Source organism: Garra rufa, chromosome 5 (genome assembly GCF_049309525.1).
Source record: "Garra rufa chromosome 5, GarRuf1.0, whole genome shotgun sequence".
Classification (NCBI taxonomy): Eukaryota; Metazoa; Chordata; class Actinopteri; order Cypriniformes; family Cyprinidae; genus Garra; species Garra rufa.
Window position 1 is genome coordinate 20,444,193 of NC_133365.1, and position 15,103 is coordinate 20,459,295.

At 36.9% G+C, this 15,103-nt stretch overlaps 1 protein-coding gene across 1 annotated transcript in view; it reads right to left on the reverse strand.

Moving 5' to 3' along the window:
• col27a1b (collagen, type XXVII, alpha 1b) overlaps positions 1–15,103 on the reverse strand; it is a 101,008-nt gene that overhangs the window by 48,236 nt on the left and 37,669 nt on the right. The window contains exons 7-11 of the mRNA XM_073841093.1: positions 14,518–14,571; positions 4,730–4,774; positions 3,600–3,653; positions 1,680–1,724; positions 641–694 (exon numbers count right to left, since the gene is read on the reverse strand). Coding sequence (XP_073697194.1) covers positions 641–694; positions 1,680–1,724; positions 3,600–3,653; positions 4,730–4,774; positions 14,518–14,571 — 252 coding nt within the window. The remainder of the gene's footprint in view (positions 1–640; positions 695–1,679; positions 1,725–3,599; positions 3,654–4,729; positions 4,775–14,517; positions 14,572–15,103) is intronic.

Below are 15,103 nucleotides of genomic sequence, written 5' to 3' on the forward strand. Positions count from 1 at the left end.
CCATTGGAAATATTAGTTTACATTTTTAATCATTCATTTTGCCATTCATTGTAATAATTTTGTGAGATTTTTGTTTGCACAAGGAGTCTGACAACATCCAGTGCTCCACACAAAGATCTGATCCGATCTCTACTTGCAAAGCTAAGTGAAAAACTATGTGCTGCTTTAAATGCAAAGGATGGTCACACCAAATTGTGATTTCCTTTAGTTAATAGAAGTTAATTGATAAAGAAAATCTATTTATAACATTATGTTTGACAGCATCCTCATTTTACAGCATTTTTTACACAAACTTTTAACAGTACTGTAGATTTGCAGGTAAGTTTCTTGAAGCATCTTGGAGACTTTGCCACAGTTTTTCTGGATTTAATCTGTCTCAGTTTGTTCTGTTTCTTCATGTCATTCCAGACAGACTGGATGATGATGAGATCAGATCTCTGTATGGAGAGCACTGGCTGTTGTCAGACTACTTGTGCAAACAAAAATCTCACTGGATTGTTACAATTAATGGCAAAATGAATGTTCGGAAATGTAAACTAATATTTACTACTGACACACTACAGAAAAAGTCATGCATTTCTTCATGACTTTCATAATTTGCAAAAAATGACTTTAGTCCACAAACAACAGCAAAACTCACTCTTTCTCCGTCTGGTCCAGGGAGACCGAAGACGCCTGGGATTCCAATGAAGCCCTAAAAAAGGGGAGTGTAAGAAGACAAGAAATAAACAGAGAGACTTTAGAACGATATGGTCTGAATATCCCTTGATAAAGTGCAGATTGACTTGGAAAGGTCTTTTGAGGACAGTGGCTGCTCTGTGAAGATCTAGGCCTTGAGGCAAGTGTATATGCCCATGGACTGCATGGTGCTGGCTTCCACGATGTAGTCCAAGGGCACATACCCTCACACCAGGGATCACACTGGCATTCAGCAGGATGGCTGGGGTTGGGTCACAAGGTTAACACAGATGAACATACAAAGAAATCATGAAGAGAAAAAGAATGGTGAGGGAATGATGCATTTCATGAGATAAATACAAAGAATAATAATAGCAACATGTACAACAATAAAAAACAACATGAAAAATTCATGCATTATATCAACATTATAAAATGCAAAAATGCATTAAGTTTATAAATACAGTTTTATAATCTTATACACAGTAAAAAAAAAAACTAACTAACTAATAAAAATTTTAGCACTAAGGGAAATAATAAAAGATTTTGGATGTACACTGCTGCCATATACTTTACAAGACCAAACTGATTTTAAAATGTTAGAGGAATTATAATGTAAAACCCAGCTGACAGCGGTATACTTTCAGTGCTGATGTTCTGAGGTTTTATAATGAAAACAACTCCAAATAACGGATCATTCAATGTCTACAACCATTTCCTTTTCTGGTGCCTTTCAGAGTTTCCAAACTGGAAAACAAGGTTTTAATTTCAAAAATGTAGCAGCCCTTACAAAACCTCCTCTACATAATAGCTCAATCACTTTTAGGCATATTTACAAGTAAACGCAAACATGGAATTCTATAAACATGATTAATTTATATCCAACACACTCTAAATTATTTCTTATTAAGAAAATAAATAAATAAAAAATCTCTGAATAACAGGAAACCAATATATTTAGACAGGCAATATAGAGAGTCTCTGTGTTATTTGTCCCTTACCCATACGCCTTTTGGTCCCATATTTCCTATAGGCCCCGGCAAACCCTACAAAACACAAACAATGCAATATTCTCATACCTGCAGATTGGACCAATAATATTTTGTGTCTACACAATTTGAATCAGAAAATCAGTTGTATGCACTTTTATTTTATGTTGCAATTTTTAAAGGTAAAACACTTGAGTACACTGTGTATAATACACTATCAAAAAATGACAGCTTGATAATCATAAGGAACAAATTGGAGTTGATGCTGAACAGGTGGAAACTAGCAAATAAGCTGATCTACTGCCAATCAATATGTCCTCCTGAAGACAGTCTTATCAAGAGTTTGGAGGATATACACTACCAGTCAAAAGATTTTTTTGATATTTTTTAGATAAAACGTCTCTTTTTCTCACCAAGCCTGCTTTTATTTTAAAGTAGAGCAAAAACAGTACAATTTTAAAGTATTTTTACTATTTAAAAATATATTTTCTACTTGAATATATTTTAAAATGTAATTTATTCCTGTGATGTAGTAATGTACTTGATGTAGTAATGTAGTAATGTACTTGAAAACTGTGAAACAATTCTGGCAACACCTCTCACAATTCCCACTTCAGACTTGCTAAATTTTAAACATAAACTGAACTGGGATGTGCGCTTTTGTAGCATGTGCCGATTTTGACTAGCTTAACCTGGCCATGGATAGTTCAGCCAAAAACAGTAGCCTTTGACTTCCATAGTATTTTTTTCCATACTATGTAAGTCAATGGCTACTGTCAACTGTCAATTTGGATACCAAATTTCTTTTAAATATCTTCTTTTGTGATCAACAGAAGACAGAAACTCATAAAGGTTTGGAACAACCTGAGAGTGAGTAAATGGCAGAATTTTCATTTTTGAGTGAACCATCTCTTGAAAGACTTAAATCAGCTAAATCTCTGTAAGTCCACAATGAATCCAAGAAATATACGTAAAACTAAATGACAAAATATTTTTTCAAAACATGCCTAATGGTGAATTCATATAAGACTGGAAACTATCAGAAATGTTTAATGAGTAATTAGTCTTTGCTTTAATAAATATAGTGGTGGCAAGAATTATTAGAACACTAGCATTTTCACCAGCTAAAAATGGTTTTAAGTCAGTTATTTCTATCTTTTGCTGTAGTGTGTCAATAGGAAATATCAGTTCACATTTCCAAACATTCATTTTGACATTAACTAAAAATAATCCAGTGAGGTTTTTGTTTGCACAAGGAGTCTGACAACAGCCAGTGAAATTGGTGGATTTGGTCTGTCTCAGTTTGTTCTGTTTCTTCATGTCATTCCAGACTGGATGAAGATGAAATCAGATCTTTGTGTGGAACGCTGGCTGTTGTCAGACTCCTTATGCAAACAAATCATTACAATAAGTGGCTAAATGAATGTTTGGAAATGTAAACTAATATTTCCTACTGACACACTACAGCAAAATATAAAAATAACTGACTTAAAACCATTTTTAACTGGCGAAGATACAAGTGTTCTAATAATTTTGGCCACCTCTGTAAAGCATGTGAATCTGGTAATCTGGAAAAGTTGCGTCTGATCACATGTAGACTCAGAAGAAGTGGGAGAACGTCTATCAAAAGTGGGAGAATCTTCATTTGCAAATGACTTTTCCAAAGATCAGGTATCATTCATGCCTTTGGCACCCCAAAAATTATTAATTTAGTGCTAGCACACTAAGCTCAAAATAAAATCCATTTTCATTGCCCGTTAATTCCAAAAGCAACTCTCATTTTTCAAAAACGGTGTCAAAACAAGTGGTCATGTTGGCAGAGCAAGCTGATTTAGGCTCCAATACAAGCCCTGACAGTTTACTACTTGTCTCACTATACTCGTATCGGTGAGTACTGTGCAAGCCAGCAGCACAACAGAAGATTTACTGCACCTGCCTGCCAGGATAACCTTTGGCACCCGGGCTTCCATCCGGTCCTTTTTCTCCCTGTGGAGAGAGGAGAATGAAAAGAATACAAGGAGGAAAAAATCCATTACTATAAATATGTCATTAGCATTGGAAACTCTTCTTGTGGAGAGCCATAACAAACAAAAAGAAAGATAAAAAGCACATTGGAGAGAGAGAGGAGTTAAAGGCCTTTCTATTAAAACAACATGTTATTCTTCTGCATGTCTGTAAATAGTTAGTCTTTTTTCATGCTGCCATTTTTGTCAATATGACAAATGTGGAGCGTGTGTGGCCCACCACAGAATGCTGAGATTATAAAACAAAGATGAAAGCATTATATATTATTTTTATACTACTATATCTCTCTAAATTCCAAACATTTAAGGAAGTCCAGACCATCAGGACAAAAGTCAGACAGATTTTTCAGAATCAGTCTCTTTTTTGTTTTCGTAATTTACTATGTATGCTAGTGTAGATGATGGAATGCATCTCAACTAAGTATCAAAGTGTTCTTGTTAGATGAAAGATTTGTTGTCACATGCATATTTTACTAGGAATGTCAATTAATTTGCTGTCATTAAAAATTATCTGACAAAAAAATGAAGGCATTTAATCATTTTCGTGAATGTGCTACTTTATTAATCTTAAAATTTATGTCCAGTTTGAACTTGGGCTGAACACACACTTCCCAATTTAGTCTCAAAGGATCTGAAAAGTTTTAAATGAGAGCTCAACTGAAATAATTATGGCTACTAAACAGAAAAGACAATCAGAGCTAAGGTTTGGTCTCATCTGCTTAGTGAAATTTCACAGGCGAAAGAAAGCCACAAATAAAATATGGGAATAATGACTTCAGAATCCAAGTTTTCCAATTCTGCCAGCTAGGAAACTTTAACCCGAAGCAAAATTTGCATAGGGGAACTCCATCAGGCAAAATTCCTTCAAAATGAATGGATTTGGCCTTCAAATGTTTACAGAGCAATGGTCAATATGACAGATTTATCTGTAATATGATCCCAGGGGTGTACTTTGGTCATGTAAAGATTATAGTTCATTTCCTTTAATTCTCCTCTCGTGGAAAGAAAACTAAAATAATGGCACGAACAGAAACTCACTTGATCTCCAGGGTGGCCAGCAGGACCAGGATGGCCTTTCTGTCCCTAAGCAGAGAGAAAGAAATATTGAGTATTGCGAAAGGATATAAACAAACACTCCCATTTATAGTTTGTCAAACAAGAGGAGGTAAAATACAGCTAGGGTAATGTGTCTTTAAGGGAGTCACTTCTCAAACATTTGCTTAATCATATCCTGGGGGGTTTCCACAAACAGAGCCACATCATAATCTGTGAACTTATTCTAATATCCCACAAATAGCTATTAAATGACCATGAGCTTACAGTATGTTCTCATTACATGAGTAACGTCATTCTTTTTTGACAATGAAATGAAAATTTGCCTTTGCATTCAGTGTGCCAATGAGTCACAGGAACAAAGTAAAACCAGCATGTACAATCCCAGAGGTTTACAAATGTTCCCAGGACGGAGGGATGGAAAAGTAATAAATGTAGAGAAGCATAACAGGACTCAAAGCGCACATCAACAGATTCCACAGCAAACCACTTCCGAACTAATACCAACTCATTAACGGCAGAGTAGACGCTTAAACTGTCTGGGGACAGGCCAATTATCTCTGATATCAGCCCATAATGAGGGGGAGACAACATTTTATGCTTATGTGGTAGAAGTACCTCTTCAGGTATTATTTTTATGAGAGTTCACCGCATTACTCAACTATGTACTGTAATTGCTTCATTGCAAATTTCTCGTAAGCAGCAAAAAATGTTGCCGAGTCACTAGTAATGTCATGTACTCATTTTTTATTTATTTCATTTTTTGAGAAGGCACATCTGGTAGTGCCAGCTAACTTGGTGGCATAGGTGAGATAATATACAGTTGAAGTCTAAAGTTTACAGACACATTATTTTTTTAATTAGTACTGACCTGAATAAGATATTTCACATAAAAGGCGTTTACATATAGTCAGCAAAGAGAAAATAATAGTTGAATTTATAAAAATGACTCTGTTCAAAAGTTTACATACACTTGATTCTTAACACTGTGTTGTTACCTGAACGATCCACAACTTTTTTTTTGATCAGTGGTAGCTGTTTATGAGTCCCTTGTTTGTCCTGAACAGTTAAACTCCCCGCTGTTCTTCAGAAAAGTTTCACAGATTCTTTAGTCTTTCAGCATTTTTGTGTATTTGAACCCTTTCCAACAAAGACTGCATGATTTCGAGATGCATCTTTTCACACTGTGGACAACTGAGGGACTCATATGCAACTATTACAAAAGGTTCAAATGCTCAGTGAAGCTTCAGAAGGAAAAACGATGCATTAAGAGCCGGGGGTGTAAACTTTTGAATGGAATGAGTGTACATTTTTCTTATTTTGCCTAAATATCATTTTCTATTTAGTACAGCCCAGAAGAGCTACAGAAGAGACTTACATGTTTCCCAGAGACATATAAGGTATATTTACCCTGATCTTCAAATTCAAAAACTTTAATGCATCGTTTTTTCTTCTGAAGCATCAGTGAGCATTTGAACCTTCTGTAATAGTTGCATATGAGTCCATCAGTTGTCCTCCATATAGTTTTTGTTGGAAAGGGTTCAAATACACAAAAATGCTGAAAAACCAAATAATTTGTGGGACCTTAAGAACTTTTCTGAAGAACAGTTTAACTGTTCAGGACAAACAAGGGACTCATGAACAACTATCACTAAAAAAACACAGCTGTGGATTATTCAGGTAACAACACAGTTTTAAGAATCAAGCGCATGTAAACTTTTGAACAGGGTCATTTTTATAAATTCAACTATTATTTTCACTTGTGGACTATATGTAAATGTCTTTTATGTGAAAAAAATCTTATTCAGATCAGTACTAAATAAAAAATAACATGCATTTTGTATGATCCCTCTTATTTTAGTAAAGTAATTATCATTTTGCAGATTCTGCAAGGTGTATGTAAACTTCTGACTTCAACTGTATATATATTAAACTGTATTTACTGTAAATATTTCAGAGAATATCCAAGCTGCTCTTTTCCATACAATGAAAGTACAGTATATTCAGGTTTGGAATCATTCAGGGTGAGAACATTATAACTGACTTTCACTCGTGGGTGAACTATTATTTTAAGAAGAACAAGAACCAGTGAACAATCTACTGTAAGGTGCTTTTCAATTGGATCAGTGATGTGACGCAACAGGAACATTCATGGCACTCATTCATCAGTGTGCTGAGGTACCACTTCAAGAACCTTTCCTTCTATGAAAATTTATAGGGACTGTAAATGTAATGAAGACATCATCGACACCTTCACAGTGAGTGAAAAGTCATGTGGTGTTATGTGTCTTGGCTGGGTAATTGGCAGTAACCTTTGGGATTACAATAACAGAGAGGAAACTTCTATTGACTAGAGCTCAAGAGAAGGAACGGAAATTCAAAGGCAAGGTTCAGCTCTCGCTGAAATAAGATGTAAATTGTCCAGAGTACATTATACATTATATGTATGTGTGCATATACTGTTTTTTTAAATATTATTTTGAATCTACAGTCAAACCAAAATTTACTCAGACATCTTCAACATTTTTCATATTCACAGTTTATTCACTCTATGGTAATAAAACATGACAAGAACTAAAGTTAAACTGTGTCAGAACAAATTCATCTTGATAATGTCAAATAACTTTTAAGGTATGTAATGGATTACAATACAATATAATTACACAACTATCAATACTTTGTTGACCAGTTACCAAGAAGTGCTAAATTCTGTGGTGTAAAAAGGTTGCATTAGCAATGAAAGAAAAAAACACTTTAGCAAAACATGGTCAGGTCAAAGTGTCTGAATAATTTTTGGTCTCAAAAATGATCAATTTTACTGGTGGTCCACTGTATGAAGAACTGTTGGGTTGGGTCTCACCTTGAATTTTACAGAAACCATACTAAAACAAAAACACTCTTTTTACCTTGTCAAAATCAGCCCTTTTTAGAGCAAGCTATTCTGCTGCATGTTCCTTTAAATGCTAATGAGCTCTGCTTGCCCTGCCCCTCTCTGCCGTGGATTGATGAACCGTAGTGTTTACTTTAGCCGAGTTTAGCTGCGTTTAGCTGTGAAACTGGCCAACTAGCACATTATTAAGAAAGGCCATTTGCAAAGATGCATAAAACCCCCTTATACTCACTTCTGCTGTGGGTGAAGCTGCATCACAAATGATTCACACAAACATAGACGCATATGGAGATCGGGATCGGCGCATTCCTTTCAAAAATGAAAGTAACGTTATCCTCTGCATCTTCAGCGGCTCAGATGTCGGGAGTAAATGACGACTGCTATGTTCATTATTACATCCAACAACAGAACACCTCATTCGCTCAATCGGACACATTCTTGTCTTCCACTGCACCTGAGTCGCACAATGGTGATCGGAGTCAGACTGTTTCAGCTTGGTGAGGACGGATCTAAGGTAAGGCACTCATGTCAATCGTCACATCGTCAAGAAGCCGAGAATGACTTGATTTTAAAAAGGCACTTTTGAAGATTAAAAAAATACCACTGGGTGGATTTTTATCATTGAAGAGTGGTTATGTACACAAACTGCCAACACACATTAATGTTCAAACAACATGTAAAAGTGAGTTTTGCATCCGATGACCCCTTTAAGAAGAAATAAACGTAATTAGGTTTGATGTTTTGTTAATGTAATGAAATTCACACAATTTTAAATGTGGTTTCAGTATGCAAACAGAATTTACAGCTACTGTATCAGATTTAGGGCAAACACTCTGCCCACAGCTACTGTACCAGTGCCAGCTGTTCCATCAACAGTTTCTGTGTTTATCTCTGTCTGCTGGGGCAAATCTCTTTACAAAACACCGCTTACAGAAACCTAATTAGTGAAGACTCTTCTGAGTAAATAAAACAAATCAAAGGCTGGCACAAACGATCAAAGACAGGTTAAATGCATACAACAACGGGCCTGTGATCTCCACAGTGGAACTGAGTGCTCTGCTGTGGAGGACAATAAACAATGCACTCCCTCCTCCTCCTAAACTATGGAAATACATTACGAAAGGGGAGGGAATTCCTGAGAACTAAAGAATCAGAGGAAGAAGAACGGCCAGTCTAGTCTTCATCGCCATGAAAAAGAGAATGTGCCTTGCCATTGGTGCTTATTCTTGTGCCATGCATAAACAGAGAACAAATACATCCCAGATGTGCGAGCTAAAGGGACCGTAATAAAAGGAAGCAATTGTTTCTAGCCTGAGTGCATGTATGATGCTCTATGCGTGTGGTGGACTTTTAAATTCAGAAGATAAAGCCTCCCTTCTGCATTTGCCTTTTTTCCCTTATAAATATATTCTGTCATTAATTACTGACCCACATGTCGTTCCAAAGCTGTAAGACCTTTGTTCATCTTCAGAACACAAATAAAGATACTTATGAAGAATTTCGAGAGCAATAGCAATAGCACTGCAACTACAAAGTTCAAGGCCCAGATAGGTAGTAAAAACATACTATGTCCATGTGACATCAGTGGTTCAAACCTAATGTTATGAAGCTACAAGAATGTGCATGCGTCCAAATTCACTGACTTGATCATTCATTCACAATTTACTACATACTGAATCCCACATACAGTAGTTAAATAAGTGAGTAAACATGAGTGAATGTGGGTACAGCTGTATGGCACATTGTGAATGACATGCCATATCCCATCCGGCATGAAATCTGACATAAAATCCAATCTGAGTTTAATCAGATTTCAAGCCACAAGTCAGTATGGTTTGCAAAAATTAGATTTCATGCAGACAACAAACAAAATCTTTTTCCTGCCTGGCTACACAAAGGCCATTTGACGATACATTACATTAGAGCAGAATTAGACAGACTTAATGCAATATCTTAGCAGCACTTAAAAAAATTCTCCACTGGGAAATTGATTCATAAATTTAAATCACTTGTAAATCTGTGATTTCTTTTGATATTGAGTGCTACTAACTGAGCCAAGATAGCTTAGATCCTAGCTACTCAATTTGAACTTGATTTACTTCAACTTTAAAAACATCTGACAGCTGGGGTTTGGGTCCAGAACAAAGTCAGTCCAAGACAGTCTGTAGTATCTGTCTCCTTCTGTTTTGCTTATGTAAACCTTAGTTACAGAAAAAGGAACAAATATACTTTTTCTCTCTTGACCCGTGTGTCGCTTCATAAAACTATTGCAGACACAGATGCTCTTCCAGGTAACTATGAATGGACGCCTCCAATTCCAAAAAGCGCAGCTTGTTCTTGTTCCATTTCACAGTCTGCGCCAAAGGACCGTCTTCCTCCCAAATGGTCATTCACCTCTGGCTGAGTAAAAGCAATATAATTTTTTTTTTTCCCCGGCAGAAACTGGCCTTTTTCTCATCTCATTCAGTAAATCTGTGACAGGAATTAGCAGAGAATAAAGTCAAATATAATTATGCTATTACAACCAAGGACATATACGAGACTGATATCCAGTAACAGATGTGGTCAAGGGTCTGAGTTTGTTGATGTTAAACGAACATATTCCTATTGCTCAAACAGGTGGCAGGGAATGGTGTGTTCGAAAGCCCAGTTATAAAGGAAAGAAAAATAAGAGAACTTGAAGACAACTATGTTTTATAGCAGTCTTATCCCTGTTGAAGATTTATTTCCAGCCAATGCCTAAGGCTAAAGACCCAAATATTATGAAAATGTCCTTTCAATACTGCTAGGTTTTCATCCTAAACCATGCCACATAATGTCAGCACATGGTAGAAGAGTAGCAAGTCTTGCTGTCTTTTGTTCTGAATTGGACTTAGGATGCGGAAACCTTTGGTATGAAAAACATGACTCACGATGAAAGAGCTGAAAAACGGCATGCTTGCGATTGTATCATCACGCCATTCGCTTTTGTTTATACTACACTGTAAAAAAATATTTGTTGATTCAACTTAAAATAATTTGTTACCTGGCTGCCTTAAAATTTTAAGTTCAGTCAATTAAAAAAAGTAACAATTTAGATATTTGAGTTGATTCAACTTAAAATTTTAAGGCAGCTGGCTTACTTGTCTAGCTTTTAAGTTTCACAAACCATTTTTTTTGTTAAGTCAACTCAAATATCTAAGTTGTCACTTAGTATAACTTAACATTTTAAGTTGATTAAACTTGAGTTGACTGAACTTAAAATTTTAAGACAGCAGGGTAACAAATTATTTTAAGTTGACTCAACAAATTGTTTTTTTTTTTACAGTGCATCAGGTAGTTTTAGGTTTAGTGCAGACTGTACGTTATTTTAAAACATCATGGAGCTGGAGTTATAGTGCCACTCAATGGAAATTTCAAGTCAGAACTGCGGTGACGTACAAAACTAATGTCACAAAACATACCATATCATCTGTATTGGGGGAAAAAATATTAACTCTTTTTTTAGCACCATTTTACATCGAATATGTCACGCAACGTACATGGTGCTACGTATTTAGCGTCTTGCAAAAAAATTCCCACAGGTACATTGTAGTCATGAAATCAGGTCGGTTTAATTATGGTTTGCCTGTTTTCAGAACAAATACATTGAATTTTTAGTTCCAGGTCTCTTAAATTGTTGCTCCACAAAGATGGCCAAGGCTATTAGACGTTCAGTAACACCCTGGAACCAAGTTACACTACAGTGGACAGGGCCATACAGAGGTTTTCCAAAATGGGTTCCATTTAGAACAGGCCTTGCAAGGATCGATCAACGAAGTTGAGCACCCGTTCTGTGCGTCAGGTGCAGAACCTGACTTAAAAAAAACAGATGAATGAGTGCTGCCAGCATCGCTTTAAAGGTTGCAGAAGTAGAAGGTCAGCGTTTAGACTCTACGCCGCAAATTGCAACAAGTCGGATTGCATAGGCGTTGTCCTAGAAGGAAGCCTCATCTGAAGCTGGCTCACGAGAAATCCCGCAAACAGTTTGCTGAAGACAACCTGTCCAAGAGCATGAATTACTGGAACCATGTCCTGTGGTCTGATAAGACTATAAGATAAACTTTTCGGTTCAGCAGATGATGTCCAGCATGTGTGGTGCTGCCCTGGTGAGGAGTACCAAGAAAAATCAAGCATGGTGGTGGTAGCATCATGATCTGGGGCTGCATAAGTGCTGTTGGTGATGATAATGACCCCAAACACACCACCAAGATGACAACTGCCTTGCTGAGGAAGCTGAAGGTGAAGGTAATGGGGTGGCCAAGTATGTCTCCAGACCTGAACCCTATTAAGCACATGTGGGGCATCCTCAAGCGTAAGGTGGAGAAGCATGCAGGAACTTGTGATGTCATTATAGAGGAGTGGAAGAGGATCCCAGCAACAACCTGTGCAGCTCTGGTCAATTCCACGCCCAGGATGATTAAAGCAGTGCCAGATAACAATGGTGCTAACACAATAATTGACACTTTGGACAAGTTCACTTAGGGTGTACTCACTTTTGTTGCCAGCTATTTTGACAATAATGGCTGTATGTTGAGTAATTTTCAGAGGACAATAAAACTATACTGCTATACAAGCTGCACATTGACTACTCTAAAATATATCCAAGTTTCATTTCTATAGTATTGTCCCTTGAGAAGATATACTAAAATGGTTGCTGAAATGTGAGGGGTGTACTCACTTTTATGACATACTGTATATAGAGAAAAATCCTTGTATGTTTTCCTCAAAAACCTTAAAAAAATTCATATGAAGAAAGAAAGACAAACATCTTGGATCACTTAGATGACATAGGGGTGAGTAAATTATCAGATTTTTTTTCTGGAAGTGAACTAATCATTTAAATTTAAAGTTGTCAGTATTTAAAGAACATAAGCTAACATGAACTAACATTAACAAAGATGAATAAATACTGCAACAAATGTATTGCTAATTGTTAGTTAATACATGAACTAACAATAACTAATGAGACTTTATTGAAAAGTGTTACCAGCTTAATACTTTGGGTAAGGAGTTTATTAAAAATTTTTTGCCTGATTATGAGCAAAAATAATAGGGATGCTTGCTCTAGATGCTTTGCTTCGAAAACACACAAACTGGTTCAACTATTTCTGAGAACTTAGATAAGCAAGGCCAACCGAGCACAGAGCAGCTGAGTGTGGGAATATGAGTAAGAAGAAAGGAATCTGGAGCTTGTAGTGACGAATGACGTGGAGTCAGCTCTACAGAAATCACTTCAGGAAAAAATACTAACGTATACACGCCATGCAACGGTTCACTGTTCACAGCTTGGGTCTATAAAATAGTTACACAAGCCAAATGACAAATATGGAGTATAAAAGACCGTTGCCAAAAGGGTCCCAGTGAACCTCAGTGAGGGGTGGAGCAGCACAATCTCCAAGCAGACGTTAGTAGCCTACGCTCGTCCTATTAGAGCACACCATCCAGCCATGCCAGAGTTCACATCTGCTGATCTCCAAAGTGAGAGCGTGAAAACGATTTAAAGACATGGCTTAATATTTTAAAATTAAAGGCATAACTCAGTCCCAAACGAACGTTACCTGATTGTATGACCAAATGTGTCACTGCTACTTACTGTACATGTGTTACTTTACAGCACGTTTGAGCATTACTTTCTTTTCAGTTGTTTTATTGTTACAAGATTTTGTCTCTGGCCACGGCCCACGGATGGAATAACTTTCTGGTACACCGCCAGCAATAATTTAGCACAAGTAGTGTCTGCAACTATTTTCCACCAGCTTTTAATATTTTTTTATATCTGTGGCTGTGTGATTGGAAACACATGGAGGCAGAGAAAATGCCAGGTAATTCCATTGCTTTACAATGTTTCAGGGAGTCGTTTTGATCCAAACGTTCAAACAAACACCATTGATTCTGAATATATGTAAAACTGCTCAAGTAATACGATGCATATGTATGGGTCTCTTTGTGTGTGACTGCTCAACAGCACATAAAATGACTTCTTAGAATCATCTATGCCAAAGTACTGAATGCCAAATTCTTAAACCCAATTCAAAATGTCATCTGTGAAGGTTTCCTAGAAGCTTAATAGCAAATTTTCCCCTTTTGGAGAAAGTGAGTATGGGCGTCTTTGCAATTTGGCATTAGACTGATTGTAGCAGACTGGCTGAGAGTGTTAGTACGGGGATCTGGCAGGGCCAATTTCATCTCAGCGGTGTAGACAGTGTATATGTTCACTGGAAATACGACTGTTTTAAAGCAGGCCTTCTGCCCTGGCCAAAGCACTGTCGGATCATTTGATTTGGGAGCCATTTACCTCTTTTGTTGTACTGTAATGACACCTATTTGGTCCTGTTAGGTAAAGAACATTTCAAAATAAAATACACACACTACATGGAGGTAAACCACAGTATTTTACAAGGAATTTTCCACAGACATCCCTTGGAATTGAACTACAGTGAGGTCATGTGCTGGCTATCCTGTTCACAGCGGCGTCGAGGACATCAAGGTCAGGTGGATATGTCTGAAACCAATTGGGTTTCTTTCCAGAAAAGTGCTCTAAGCTTCCGTGAGGTCTTCTAAAAGAATCTTTTCCAATGTGATTTCACACAACTGAGTTTAACACAAGAACCTGTTTCGCATTTGCTGTTTTAGACTGATGTATCGCCATCCAAAATATGCTGTGGTGTGACTGTATGTAAGGGATTACTTAGCATCAGGCTGATAAAGCAATAATGTTTCCTGGAAAAACATGATGCTATGCTGTTGCAAATTAAGTGTGCTGAACATTTCCAAACATCTGGGTTGGGAACTACGCTTAGGTCCGTTCTGTGACGTGACATTGGTGGAGTCTTCCTATGGTAGAGGAATCAAAGACTCTTACCGTCCGACCAGCTTGACCGGGTAGTCCAGGTAGCCCTAATATCCCAGGGTCACCCTATAAAGGAGAACACTGAAAATTACTTCTGGTGTGGTAAATTTGGCTATGTTAACATATTCAGAGACAACACACATGGTAAGTTTTACTGGTTCACTACTATGCTAAACTGATTCTATAATATTGGCTGATTGGCTAATAAGAGTCTGATATAATGGTCTAACAGAACTCCAAAAACCGTTTTACCTGTTTGCAATTGCATCACTGTGCTTGAGGTACTTCTCACAGTGAGTGTCATGCTGGACGCCCACATCTACTATAACTTTAAAAATATTACTGTTTTTGTGTCACGGAATGTAGTTTTAAAAGGTTTTCAGGTAAGAATGTACTTGTTTATAGTTCAAATATGCAGTTTGTTAATAAAAATATTTGATTTTTTTTTCCTTATGACAGAGATAACGCTTTCCTCAGCGGACATTCAAACTAATGTTTTACTGTGAATATCAGATTGAGCTAAAGAATGAATGCTTTATCAGATGCATGTAATCGTCCTCGCCTAGTCCATCTCTCTCTTATAATACCCTACTACACA